The sequence below is a fragment of the Pyrgilauda ruficollis genome, unplaced genomic scaffold, assembly GCF_017590135.1.
Source record: "Pyrgilauda ruficollis isolate IOZ18807 unplaced genomic scaffold, ASM1759013v1 scaffold4, whole genome shotgun sequence".
Classification (NCBI taxonomy): Eukaryota; Metazoa; Chordata; class Aves; order Passeriformes; family Passeridae; genus Pyrgilauda; species Pyrgilauda ruficollis.
In genome coordinates, this window is record NW_024525489.1 from 18982253 (window position 1) to 18996027 (window position 13775).

Consider the following 13775-nt stretch of genomic DNA (forward strand, 5'->3'; position numbering starts at 1 on the left):
CTGGTAATAATGAAAATTAGCATTTTGAGACTTACGTGCATGAGACTGTAAGGCTCAAGAAGCTCTGTCATAATAAGATATCCCAGCTATGACACAAGTGAGTGGATTGCTTGGTTTCTGAATTACCTGAGCTGCAGTGATGCTCCTTTTGGGCCTGGCAGCAATATGGCTGGGCAGTGTGGCCACTGCCTGTCTCCATAGGTCTAGTTCATGGATCTCTGCTCTATCCTAAACACTGCTACTTCATCCTTCTTTTAAATACTGTATTTCTTTCCTTCTCTGCTGTAATTTGTTACAGGCTTCTCAGAGTTGACAGAATCTAACATGGAAACTGTTGCCATCTGCTGAAGTCCTTCATTGACATTGCGCAATGAAGGCATTTACCTTTGGAATCTGCATGCCTGTCTGTCTTCCACCTGGATAACAAATGTATCTAGTGTATGTATGTTTTGTGTATAAATAAGAAGATAAAGTGTATGATACTTCTCAGGGTACTGTATGCACATAAGAATCAGAGGCATTTCAGTACCTAAAATTAAAGGATTTTCTGGAGGTCTTGGGATATCTGAGGTTGAAGTATAGCTTGGACATTGATAATGAAAAGAATTCATTGGAGTGTTTTATCTAAGCTCCCCATTTCAGGGTATGAAACAAGCTCTTACTAATAGCAGTCATATAATAAACTTCATTTTTTTTTTTGTGGAACTGTCGGTACAAAGTAGGGAAGACGATTGCTGTTTTAATGGGCATTTGTGTGGTCAGCGCTGTCTGTTTAATTTGAAATCATGGTTTTTAGGAAGTGTTTCCCAGAGACTTCATGTAGGTGGCATTTGTTGTGTTTTGAGCCTTGTAACTCTAATCCTACACTGACAAAGATTAGAAAGCAAGTTACTTAAAATGATAGTCCTCACTGGCATTTGGTCTCCTTTAGGTCTATTTATTGCTAGCCCAGGTAGAGTTGAGCTGCTGTGAGGAGTTACAGGCTTTGTGTTCACAGAACAGCACCCAGTGATGTCTGTGCACAGTTGGCTTTGTTAGGATTTACTGCTTCCATCTCTTCCATATTTGTATTCAGTGAGCATTTGCAAGTAGTTGCTTACATTTAAAGAATTATGTTTCAAGATACCATTTAAGGCTTTTTTTTTAATCTGCATGTTATATTGTACATGATAAATACAAGGAAAGCACTGGAGATTTAAGAGGATGAGAGGTTTGAGTCAATCACTTGAGCTTCAACTTAGTAATGCAAATCTGGTTTTAAGTGACCTTATTGATGTTTGCTCAAAGTAGCTTCCTTTTGGTACAAATGACTGAGCTTTGTTGCAGCTGTTGTACAGGTAATGTACTGTCCCTTTAGAGATTGCCTTTGTGTCCCTGGTGCAACCTCTCTTTGCTTTAACAGAGAGTGCCTGCAGGAATGCCTGGAGCTAAGATAGATCTCGTGTGCCTCATTTGATCATCTGTCAGCAAGAAAGTGAGAGGATAGGGCAGGGAAAAACATGTGCCCCTTGCTCTGAAACAGCTCTTGGAAATTTGAGGGGTTGGCTCTTGGTGAAGGATGTGCAAGTGGAGGGCTTGGTACCAGAGAGTGAAGGACACGACAGTGTGTCCCAAAGGGTTCTATGACTTCACCATGAGGAGAGGTGAAGTGACTGTTCCAGGGGTGCGAGGGGTGGCAGGATTTTGGGCAGCACTGGTGGGGTGGGTGGTGCCAGCAGTGCTGGCACCCATGTCCTGCTGAGGTGGCATTGTGCAACAAACAGTGCCATCTTCTGGGAGGAGCCGGAACCATGACCTTGTGGTCAGCGTTACACGTGTTTTTCAAAGTGGTGGAAAGGGTTTTTTGTTGGGGTTGGGTTTTTTTGTTTTTTTTTTTGTGTCTAATAAATGCTTTAAAAATTAAAGCAGCAGAAGGCAGTGTTAATGTCTGGTAATGCAAGTCCACTTCTTCCATCGCTGATTTTTTTTTACTGATACAGCTGATAAATGAACATCTTATGATGTTGTATTTTGGGTTTTGTTTAAAAGAAGAAAAGTTTATCAACTGCTGAGCATAGACTAGAGAAGTAAATCTCGAGAATAAAATTAAGGACTTGGTCTGCTTTGTTTAAGTCCACTGTTACTTCCATAAACATAATTCATAAAGCCTAGTAATTGCAACATCTTTTCTAATAGAAAGCAATAGTGACCTATAGGAAAATGATAAAGTAAGAATGATTATTTGGACTTATATCTCCTTCTTCTGACCATATCAAAACGGTAAAAATATTTTCTGTCTTAAAATTATTATCCTATAAATAGTTATATTGGGAAATATTCACTGTGGTGCAAAATCTGGGATTAGGGTTACTAAAATTATCCTAGCAAGTGGAGTGTAATACTCAGCATTTACTGAAAGTCATTAATGGCGTAGATCAATCTCCTGAAAGTCCTTATTTGGAGGAAGTGTGCAATTTTAGTAGCATTAATGAAACTATATGGGAGATGCAGCTGACATTGTGAGGAGGTTACACACTTTCAAATAAATAAATACACGAATGCAAACAAAAAGCAAATAAGAAAGTACAACTTATGGGGGAGGGGAAAAGATTAATTAATGTGTTAAAAAATCTTTATTGCTAAAATAACTTTGATAAGGTATATCCAGAATGACAAGAATTTGTGAGCTCTGGATGGGGAAATATATTTGGAATTGGTTTTATTGTGTCATGATTGCCTAGGTAATTTACCAGCAAAGATGCAACGTAAAAATAGTTTATTTTAAAAAGAAGATAAAATTATTTTGCATGTAAATTATAAATCCGTTCTGTGTCATGTTAAGATTGCTAGAATCTGCACATTTTGTATTCCAAAAGGGCTATGGGACTACGGGGTCTGGCATTTCTGCATGGTACAGTACTTAACTGTACAATTAATTTCTAGTTAAGATGGTAATTGTATTTCCTTTTTTATTATTAGTGTCAGCTTGCCCTGTCATACAGTATTTAACATACAAAGAAAATGTCTAACTTTCAGTATATTCTGAATGTTTACTGTGTGATAATCTTGGTGTTCATGCAAGTCCTCAGTATTACAGTTGTGACTTTCAATTTCTGACATTTGAAAGGAATTCAGTGTTGACTCATCTTACCATGTTGATTTTGATTTGTTGATAAAAATCAGCTGCTAAAGTTCCCTTTGCAAGAGGTCATGGCCCTTGAGCATACCTCACTATAAGTACTGGATTTGCTTAGATAAATTTTGAAAACTGTTTGTATCTTGGACTTTAGTAAATTTAGGAAATCCATAGTTTGGAAGTAAAGTATATATAACAAACTCATTAACTTGGAAAATACTGTTCCAAATACCTGGAAAATATTGTGTGATTCAATAAGTAAAAATGTAAGAAACCCAGTTTAGCAAAGGAAGAATGCAGGACAAATGCAGTTCACAGGAAAGCTGCCCTTCTATGGATCTGAGTTAAGAATTTCAGCCCTGGCATTCCATACAGGAGGCAAGGTGGTAACCTAACACTGAAGTAGATGTTGACCATCCCTCTTGGGTTTCCTATATCATAATTACATTATCTGCTCGATAGAGTGTAGAGTAAACAAATGGTAGTATTTTTGGAAAGACAGATAGAAAATCTCTGGTCTTAAAGATGAAATTATACTTATGTAATATATGTTAGAAATGTTTTTATTAATAACTGAAAAAGTGAGCCTTGTTCTTCTGAGCACTACTTAGTATTTATGCAGCCTATCAATAGAGTAGGTAACTTCAGGGAAGTATTTTTAATTGAAGCAAAACCAAGAGTAATGTGTGCTGTGTAAATAGTAGTTATATCCTCATCAGAATACATCTACGTGTGCCAGAATTAGGAATTCAGCCTCAGGGCAGTTGTCAATATCCTGTCTGGAAAGCTGCTCAGAGATTGTTGTTTATGTTTTTTGTTTGCCCCACCCCCACAGTAGCCAGTATCGACTCTAATGGAGCAAATTACAATAAACTGCAGTGCTTAAAATTTGTGATGGCTCTTCATCCTCTGGCCCAGTAATACAATTTTTTTAAAGATACCTTTAGGAGTATGTGAAAATGTATTTGAGGGAAAAAAAAATCCTTAAATGATTTCTACCAAATGCAACTTATGTTTAATCCTTAATTTTTATAATTTATGTTATGAACTTTTTCCAAAACTCTTTTAAGATATTTGTCAACAAGTCTTAATGATAGTCAACTGGCAACTTCCACTTAATTTCATGGAACAGTTGACAAAGTTTGTTGCTTTTGTGACTAATGGCAAGCAGGTATTTTGCTTGGTTAAACTTGCACAATTTTATTCTAGGTCACTTAGATCTTGTGCATTAGTGAGTTCATAATCCTGACTTCCTTCCCATTTTGTCCTACACAGGCAGAAGGAGAAGACAGCCTTAAAAAGATGCAGCTGATGGAGCTTGCGATTCTGAATGGCACCTACAGAGATGCCAACATCAAATCACGTAAGCATGTCATGAGCTCAGGGGTCAATGCCCTAGAAGTGTTTGCAGGTTTTGAATATTAAAGTTACCTTTGGAAAATGTACAGTGGCAACTTATGTTGGAGAATGGAAGGCATTAAGAACCCAACAAAACTGTAGGTAGCAGTTGCAAAAGATTTGTGGGGGATAAGTTACGTCCATTGGCGGGGTTTTTTAGCTTGTTTCTTGTCCCCATTATTTTTTTAACAGTATGTATGGGTTGAAATATTTACAAATATATATGGTATAAAAAACCTCAGCCCTTAAGCGGATTTTTCTATTTTACAGTCATTTTTTTTCCTTAAAGCATATAAAGGACAGTGGACTCATTTGCATTTTTATTTTTAGAGATGTAATTTTAAAATGTTACAGATGTTCAGGATGCTGTGAATACATTTTTCTGTATTATATTCCTTCCTTTCATCTTGCTTGCATGTGTACCCCCAATGTTATGTTTTACCAACAATTCATCAACTGATTTCACAGCTGAGTTCACACGGATCAGTGATGTAATGAGCCGTTTTTACGATTACTTCCATTACATTTGTGTGAAAATGCTTTTGCAAACGCATGTATGCACAAGTTTACACTTGAAAATTAATTACACGCACCTACTAATGAAAGCACATACCTATTATGTGTGATACAAATTATTTTCTTCAGTTGAAAATCTAATTTCTCTTCCTGAAAATATAGTTGCTGACGCTGTTCAAAAGTACATTTTTGCTGTAGCTGTGATACAGATGTCAAATGCAAGCACAGTTAAATCAGTCTTTTCACTAAGGACCTACTGATATTTGCAAATTTGTTTCTCCACACAGTCCCCATTTCAGTGTTGATTATGTTTAAAGGTTGGAATGCAGTTAGGTCAGTTTGAGAGTGCTTACACCAGTGTAATTATTCTGATTTGAAAAGGGACATAAGCAAGGGCTTTTACAACTACAATGGTAATGGTAAATCTTTCAGCCCTAATGAACACTGATATATTTAAAGCTAGATCCGTTTTAAATATATGGTAGTCTCTAAATTATTGCAAATTTATGATTAAAATAGCTTTCAGAATAGCTTAAATTGATAGAAAATTTACACAGACATTTTTTTAATTAATTTGAGCAATTTCTTTGTCTGGTCTGTTCCCATTGGTCTGTTGCATCAGTGTAAGTGGGAAGATGGATTTTTTTCATTTATTTTTCAACTGGAGATTGCCATTACTCATCATTTGATAAGAGTTTCAGTCTTTGTGTTTGCATTTTACTGAAGAGTTGAAGATGTAGAAGCTGTACTGGTTTATTTCTGTTTTAGAAAGGAAGTATAAATATTTGAGCACCAGTTTTAAATTATCTGAGCATTTTTGTTTAAAAAATAAAAATAATTCTAAATATGCACCAAATCTGAAAAACTTTACCACATTTCTCTTTTCAGGCCACCTGTAAGTAAATTAAATCAATGTAGATCAACAGTAGTGCATAGAAATACATAAATTATAACCCTTTAAGATTGACTGTTACCAGCAGATGTGCTAGGTTTCAAATAACACTTAATTGAATGTGCTAGCACCACTTCAGAAAACAAACAAAACCACCACAACAAGGAAAAAAAAACAAACCAAAACAGAAAAACCACCTATTTTCTTTAACTTAAGCTGGGCAGTGGTGAACTTCTCATACAAAGGAAGTATGTTACTTGGTGAAATTTTATATGGAAATAAAATTTGAACCTATTCTATTCATGTTAGGGTAGGATAGGACCAATTCATGTTTCTAGGTCACCTTCAGCTTGGCTGATCCCGGAAATAGGAATTATGTATATGTTTAAATGCAATTTTAAGAAATACAAAAACTCTAGACTCATACAGCAGCTCTGCATAACTGAGTGTTTGTGGACTCTATAGATGCACTAAATTTTGTACTCTGTATTTGATTTTGATAGTATTTTCCTTGTATTTCCTGCATGCATCTCAGTCTCATGCAGTCTTGATAGCATAAATGAAGAAATGTGGTCTAAATTGAGCTTCCGTGCTGTGTAACCTGTTTGAGAAATCTACCTCACTGTTTTACAATGGCTTTTTTTATTTTGCATGTTCATACTTAATCACACTGGAAAATGGAAAGCTGTTTGCATTTGAATGGTGTGCTTTGGCACTGTGTGATCAGCGCATGTACTAATGATTTCCTTTTATTTTTCTTCTTTCCTACTTTTTCCCTTTTTTCCCATTCTTTCCACGTTTTGTACTGCTATCTCCATACTTTCCTCTGAATTTCTTTGCTTACTGTAGCAGCCCTTGCCTTTTCTCTTGCAGCAACAGCCCAGGCTCCAAGGATTATTACTGGGCCTGCGCCTGTTCTCCCACCAGCTGCCCTGCGTACTCCTACGCCAGCTGGCCCTACCATAATGCCTTTGATCAGACAAATACAAACCGCTGTCATGCCAAACGGAACTCCTCATCCCACCGCTGCAATAGTCCCACCCGGACCCGAGGCCGGTTTAATTTACACACCATACGAGTACCCCTACACGCTGGCACCAGCTACATCAATCCTTGAGTACCCTATTGAGCCTAGTGGTGTATTAGGTAAGACCTTTGTGCGTGGATGACTGGAGATTGTGTTGTGCTTCTGTTGTGTTTGTTTGTGGGGTTGAGGTTCATGGAGCTCAAACAAAAAAAGCTGAAGCAACAAACTTATTTCGGGTATATCAAAACCACCCAGGAGAGCTGCTCAAATGGTGAAGCTCTTAAACATTTGGAATGTGTTCGGCATTCCTGAATGTGTGTGCTTAGTTTATATTAATAAATTTACCAAAAAGAAAGTCTTCATGTTTGTATGATATTAGATGGTAGATACATAGGCAAGGGGGAAAAAAGCTCAATACAAGTTGAGGTCTGCTACATATTGTCTGGGCTCCTGTGAAAAACAGATCAGTTTGTGTAAACATAAATTAACATCCAGCAATTTTTGCAAGAGCGGGCTTCTTATTTTGCTATATCATATTAGTATGATTAGCAAAACTGGAAGGAGTGGAAAAGTCTTTGTTCAGTTGGAGTTTTTGTTTATTTAGTGCACAACTGATAAATCTCTCAGTGTCAGAAAGCACTAAATTATATTGTGAGCAGAAAATAATTTCAGTGAATGAATATAAAGCAAACCAAGTTCTCACCAAAGAACAATAAAATTAGCAACTTTACTAATGGCTTCTTTTATATATGTTGCACTGAAATGTCCATTGTTCCTAATATCTCAGACCACTGACTTGGTGTGTGAAGGCAAGAATGATAAAGGAGCCGTGACAATTCACTTAACTGGCCAATATGGAACAAGCAGTTCCAATAGTTTCTTCCTTCCCTACCCTCTCCAGAATCTAAATAATCTTTTCTCTTCAGTTTGTTCTGAATTGCATATGACCTTGGTGCTGCATAATGTTGATTTTATAGGACTTTGATCTTAGTTTGTTCAGTGGCAGTTATTGATTTACACGAATTCTAAACATCTCTAATGAACACTGGACAATAAGGTTCAAAGTCAATATTTTGTTGAAAGTATTGCAAAAAAATCAGTGTTTCACGTGACAAGTACTTCGTGAGTTACCTCTATGTGTGCATGTTTCCACATTATGTACAGTAAAAAAGAAAATGTATTTCAGACTTCTGTCTTGCAGGATTAGTGAATCAATAACAAAAATTCTAGTAGGACAAAAGTATGCAGTACGTTTGTCAGCTTATGGTTGTTGTCAGTTAACCCACTGCCAAAATTCTGCAAGCATATGATAGCATTATCATTTATTAATTTCCCACAAACATGGAAATATTCCTCCTAGCTCCTCTACCCTCAGTCTGTGAGTCCAGTTGTGGTACATCCTGGGGTAAAGTCACAGTTAGAGAGTTCAGCAAAGTAGCTGTTAGTGGTTAGTGGCAAGCCCCTCTCCTGAATTCAGTTAATAGCAAGTAAAGAAATACAGCATTCCAGAGTAAAGTTTATTACAATGCAGGGAACTTGGATTTCTCGCAGGATTTTCTATAAAGAGATATGCGGGAAAAATGAAAATTACTTCTAAAATGGCATCTGAAACCGTTGTATACTCTTGGGCCTTGACTGTGTGAGGTGTATTGCCCAAAACAGACCTCGTCAAAAAAATGTTATTTAAAGAAGGAAAAAAACCCCACACTCCCACATTAGCTGCCTAGAATTGATAATTCTTAATACATCTGCTCTGTTATCTGAGCAGTTGGATGGAGTTAATTGCATTAAATTTGGATTTCATTGAGTTTTGTTATATACTCATTCTCATTTAATAGTATTTTGTCCATTTGTGTGGTGGACCTTTAAGATGTTTTAAAATAATTCTGTTAAAAATGGCAGAGAAATGCATCCCTGTCAGTATTTTTGGGGATGTTGGTGTTGAGATCAAATTTTAGTTGGTGACTAACTTTCAATTCCCTTCCTTTTATCTTCAGGTATGGCTTTCCCAACGAAAGGCTAAGAATTCAAGAACGGTCTTAACTGATCCTTCATCAGATCTGAATTTTAACAAATGCTTAGTTTTCAGCAGCCTTGAAAAAAGCTTGGCCTAGCAGTCAGTGACTTACTTGCACTTTTTTGCACATAGATTTAAAATAAAATAGTGCTATTAATTTGGATTAGGTCCTATTATTACAGAGTAGCTGTAATTTATGAGTGTATAGTAGTATACTGACTGCTAAGTGTTCTATATAGTGTTTGCTTTACTAATCACCTAATTCATTGCAGTTCATACTTATTGACTTAAAGTTTAAAATCACAATCTGTAGGCTTGAAGAATTGCTTTAAAACTTATTTTTTGTGGTAGAACTGGAAGTGATCTTAAGGTTAGCAAATAATTGTCAGTATTAAAGATGGCATTATTTAAAATAGTCCTGCTGCAAGAAAGGCACTTCAGTGAATATGTGACTAGTAAAGCTTAAATGTGCTTGGGTCTAATAGATTTCATGAAATACTGTAATTTTGGGATTGTAAATGAATGGATTAAACAGGTTAAGGCCAGGATGTTTAAAATAAATGCAATATTAATCTGCACAGATAAACTTCTTTTTAAGATTAAGATTTGAAACTACTGTGCCTTAACTTGTTGCTTTTCTTAAAATGAACTTTTGTAGTTAATGATCATTTAAATCCATTTTGATAAACCTGCTGTTAATGTTTTCTGTGAATGTTTTCTAACTTTGTCTTGGTAATTGCAATTTAACTAGGTGCGGTGGCTACTAAAGTTCGAAGGCACGATATGCGTGTCCATCCTTACCAAAGGATTGTGACCGCAGACCGAGGTTAGTTTAGTTCTGCAGTTCTTGTTTGTAAGAAGTGCTTTGAGTGTACATGAGATTTGCAACACCACAGCTGGTTAACCAAATACCCAGTCTTGACCCATTCATGATTTTTCTCAAAATCCTGGACAGTTAATGTTTTAAAGCTTTGGGAATGCTTGCAGTGTTAAAAAATATTTCTAAACTTGGCTTTCCCAGCTCAATTAAATATATATACTTTGATATATTTAACAGAAACTCTACAACTGATTGAGTTTTAAAAATGAAACATCTATCTGCATCAGGAAACGCTATGAAATCAGTGCTGCAATAATTAATTTGGTCGTGTTCCCCTCCTTCCCCCCCTGCCCCCGATTCATTCTTTTAATTGGCGTGGAAATATCAGATTGGTGTTGCAAAATAAAATGAATGGATGGTTGCTTAATGAGAAAGAAGTAAAGGAATAAATGCCTCCTGTCTGTGTTTGGAGAAATCTGAAGATTTAGATTCCTTTTTTTCCAATAAACTTTTGAGCCACTGTACTGTATATTATGAGGAGGATGCATGTTCTCAGATACCTAACTGAATTCAGAAAGGTAAGGGCTGTGAAGATAACTTCAAAAGTTGTTTGAGTTTGAATTAGTATGGGTAGGGGAAGGGAGGGTGTTTTGGTTGTTTTGGTTTTTGTTTGGTTTTGGGGTTTTTTTCCAAAATCTATTTCTTGGTGTTTGCCTTTTGCTGCTAAAATGTGTAACCTGAAGGAGAAACAACTTTTGAAGACCTGTTGGTGAGATGACATCCAATATTTGGGCATCTCTCTTTAACCCTTGAATGGAAAGTAAATCTTCATTTTTCTCCTGTTCCTCAAGTGTCATGCCTTTGGACCCCTGAATGAAGTGTTTAAGCTTATTGAGAAAACTGATATTTTCGGTTTATTGACATTGGCTAGGAAGCAGTGTGGGGGATGAATTCTTATCCCGTCCCTGCTGCTGACTCACTGTGGTTTTCAGCAAGTCATTTAATCTCTCTGTGTATGGTTTCCCATTGGTCAAATAAGGATAATAATACTTCCCTACCTCACAGGGGTGTTGTGGGGGTTCTTGTTTTGTACAGGGCTTTGAGGATGCAAAGCATTATGTGCCAAGTATTATTATTCTGCTCTCATCCAAATCAGTGTTGTGCAGATTTCCATTATATTGTAATATTCAAAAGCCAAATTCCAGTGACAGATCTGACATCTCCTAACATTGACCACACTTCTCACAACCTTCCATAAATTAACTACAAGAGAGAATACAGATTCTGGTCAATACAGTAAATGGGGCCCTCCTGGATATTTGGTATATTTATGTAACATTTTTATCTTTGATATGATCTTAAGGCTTTACAGAAAGCGTAAAGCTGATACAGGACACTTTAGTTTTCTGTAAGATTGTTTTATATCACTGCCCACTATTTGCAGCCCATTGGCTTGTTCTCATTTCTTGAGAACTCTTCAATGGGGCAGCAATCAGTTAAATGTCACAGCCCATGTGTCCAAAAAAAAAAAAAAAAGAGAGAGAGTAAAAAAGAAAATAGGTTTTTATATTTCTTTTGTTGGTTTTTTTGTTTTTTTTTTTTTTTCTATCTCAGTCAAGAGAAATTGGTGATAATGATTTGGTTGTCTTTGAAAATTTGACCTGATGTTGCAAAAAACAGTTTAAAAGGTTTTGGTGACGACTTTGTTCAGCATTAATTTTTTTTTAAATTTACTAAAATTATATTGTAGAATTAAAATACTGTCAGTATTTGCCGTATTCACCTATTTGGCTGTTCTGTCACCAGGATATTTCTATAGCTATGGCCACAAAAAGCAATGTCAGCAAACCGAAATAACTTCTTTTTCCAATGTGGAAATATTTTTTTATGTATTTAAATGTCACTAAATCTGTCTACATTCATTGGGTCTAAAGTTGGTGGTTTTTTGGTTTTTTTAAAATTCTAAATTGACTCTCAGATGATTCTGTAGTACTACTGCATTCACTTTTTAAGTAGTTTTTATTCTTTGCATAATTTTGGTTTTTTGTTGGGGTTTGGGTTGTTTTTCCAGAGATAAGCACTGCATTTAAAGCAAGAATCCCCAAATGTGTAAATGTTTTACAACTAAGCATGTAGAATTGGTGAAGGGTTGGAAAATATAGCTCATTTTAACTCAGAATAAAACCCCAGTTTATAAATAATACAAAATTGAATTTGATTCATATAACAGAGAGACTGACTGATTTAATTGTAATAAACTGTAAATGGTGTTGCACAGTTGACAAACCTGTGTGTACTGTAGAAGGCCAGAGACTTGGCAGAGGATGTATCACAGGTGTCCTGGTATTTTATAAAGGTAGCTTGCTTTGATTTTAAACTCCACAAGAAATATTAATGCTGAGAATTTTCTCAAATGTTTTATCCAAACCAATTTTCACATAATTTATATATAAATTTTAATACCTTTTAATCAAAATTGTAATGAGTATCAAAATGCTTTAAGAGTCTGTTTCTAGTGTACCTGTAAAGTGGTAAGATTGTGCCACATAAAATATTTATTTTTTATTTTTTCTTCTTTTTGAAACAGCTGTTATAATTTAAGCAAATCCCACTTAGCATGATTTTGAAAAAAAATTCAGGGAGCGTTTGGTCTCATTTATGTTACAGTAGTAATTTTTTGTAGTGTTATGAACTGTATCCTAAATGATAGGCCACTTCTATTATGTGAAAGTAAATGAACCCACAAGAAAGATTGTTAAATCTATGGTATCTGTGAATATTACACCTACTGGACTTCATTTTATGTAATGGCACAAATCTGACTTTGCACTGAATACCTTTCTCACTTTCATCTCCTCTGCCTTAGTCAAAATGGCAACAGTACAGAAACTTTTATCAACCTCAGAATTTCTTAGCTCTAATTAAGCTGTTGAATGAGTCTTAAAAGAAAAATTTAAAAATTATACTACTGTTAAGTGGACCAAGTTTGGTGAAGGAGAATGCGAGAGAATGATTAAAGAAGGAATAGCTCAAGAACATTGGGAATGATAACTTTCCACTTGAGAACTTTTTTATGTTTTACTGTAATTTGTTTGTGGTTTTGGGTTTTATTTTTTTTTTGTTTGTTTTGTTGTTTTTTTTCTTTTTTCCTTTTTTTTTGCAAAAGAAAATAGTATTTACAGGTGGCTTCTTTTAAAATATAAAAATATAAAGCAGGAATGTATATGAAATGTCAGATTTTATTGTATTTGCAGAGTATTAGCTTTGAAAATGAATAAAGAGAGCTGTTTGTAGTTTTAAAATGTCTTATTAGTATCAATTAGATATTTTCTCTATTTTTTCATGTACTTAGAGCTTTTTAAGTATAGACTTTAAAATGGCAGGACTTCTACAGTGTTTACATGCAAGTGCATTTTATAAGTGTCCTATATGTGTAAAATAGTATTTCGAACGGGAAAATGCTAGCTATAGTAGCAGGCTGAGCGTTTTCCTGGTTTCCACGATGATGCCTACGTTGCTAGACTACAGTTTATAGTACTGCTTTGTATCATGAGGCCAAGAAATTCCATGTTGTTTGTAAATAGAATAAATGAAAGGCAATAAAAAATTTATTGAACAAAAACCCTTTGTTTGGCCCATAGTTTGTTGAACCAAATTGTTTCTCTAAGTCCAGAATTCCTTAGATTACTCCATTCTTTTAACAACCAGTTATTAATAATCACATCCATCATTAATAGTTGCTTTGATGCTTGCACCTGGGGAGGTACTAATGCTTAATAGCAGTCAGATACTGATGCTGTGCACTGACTGTTGTTCCAGAAATCTTCTACCCAGTTCAGAAACTGTTCATCGTTTTTTGTTTTCCAATTTCCTTCATCGACTGCTACTAACCATTAGTCGTTAGTCATATTTTATCTCTATTTCTCCTGTTAACCGGTTTTGTGGGAGTGGGCTTCTCCTTCACGTGTCCAAATCATGATGGAGGGCTGT

At 35.5% G+C, this 13775-nt stretch overlaps 1 protein-coding gene across 9 annotated transcripts in view; it reads left to right on the forward strand.

The window, feature by feature from the left end:
- The window catches only part of QKI (QKI, KH domain containing RNA binding), a 152202-nt gene that overhangs the window by 129639 nt on the left and 8788 nt on the right, over positions 1-13775 (forward strand). For 2 of the 9 annotated variants that reach the window (XM_041476817.1, XM_041476821.1), the window contains 3 exons: positions 4391-4478; positions 6771-7067; positions 9717-9791. In XM_041476817.1, coding sequence (XP_041332751.1) covers positions 4391-4478; positions 6771-7067; positions 9717-9791 — 460 coding nt within the window. Of the gene's footprint in view, positions 1-4390; positions 4479-6770; positions 7079-8945; positions 13402-13775 lie in introns of those variants that run through there. The other 7 variants (XM_041476820.1, XM_041476823.1, XM_041476822.1 and 4 more) reach the window with 5 other exon arrangements.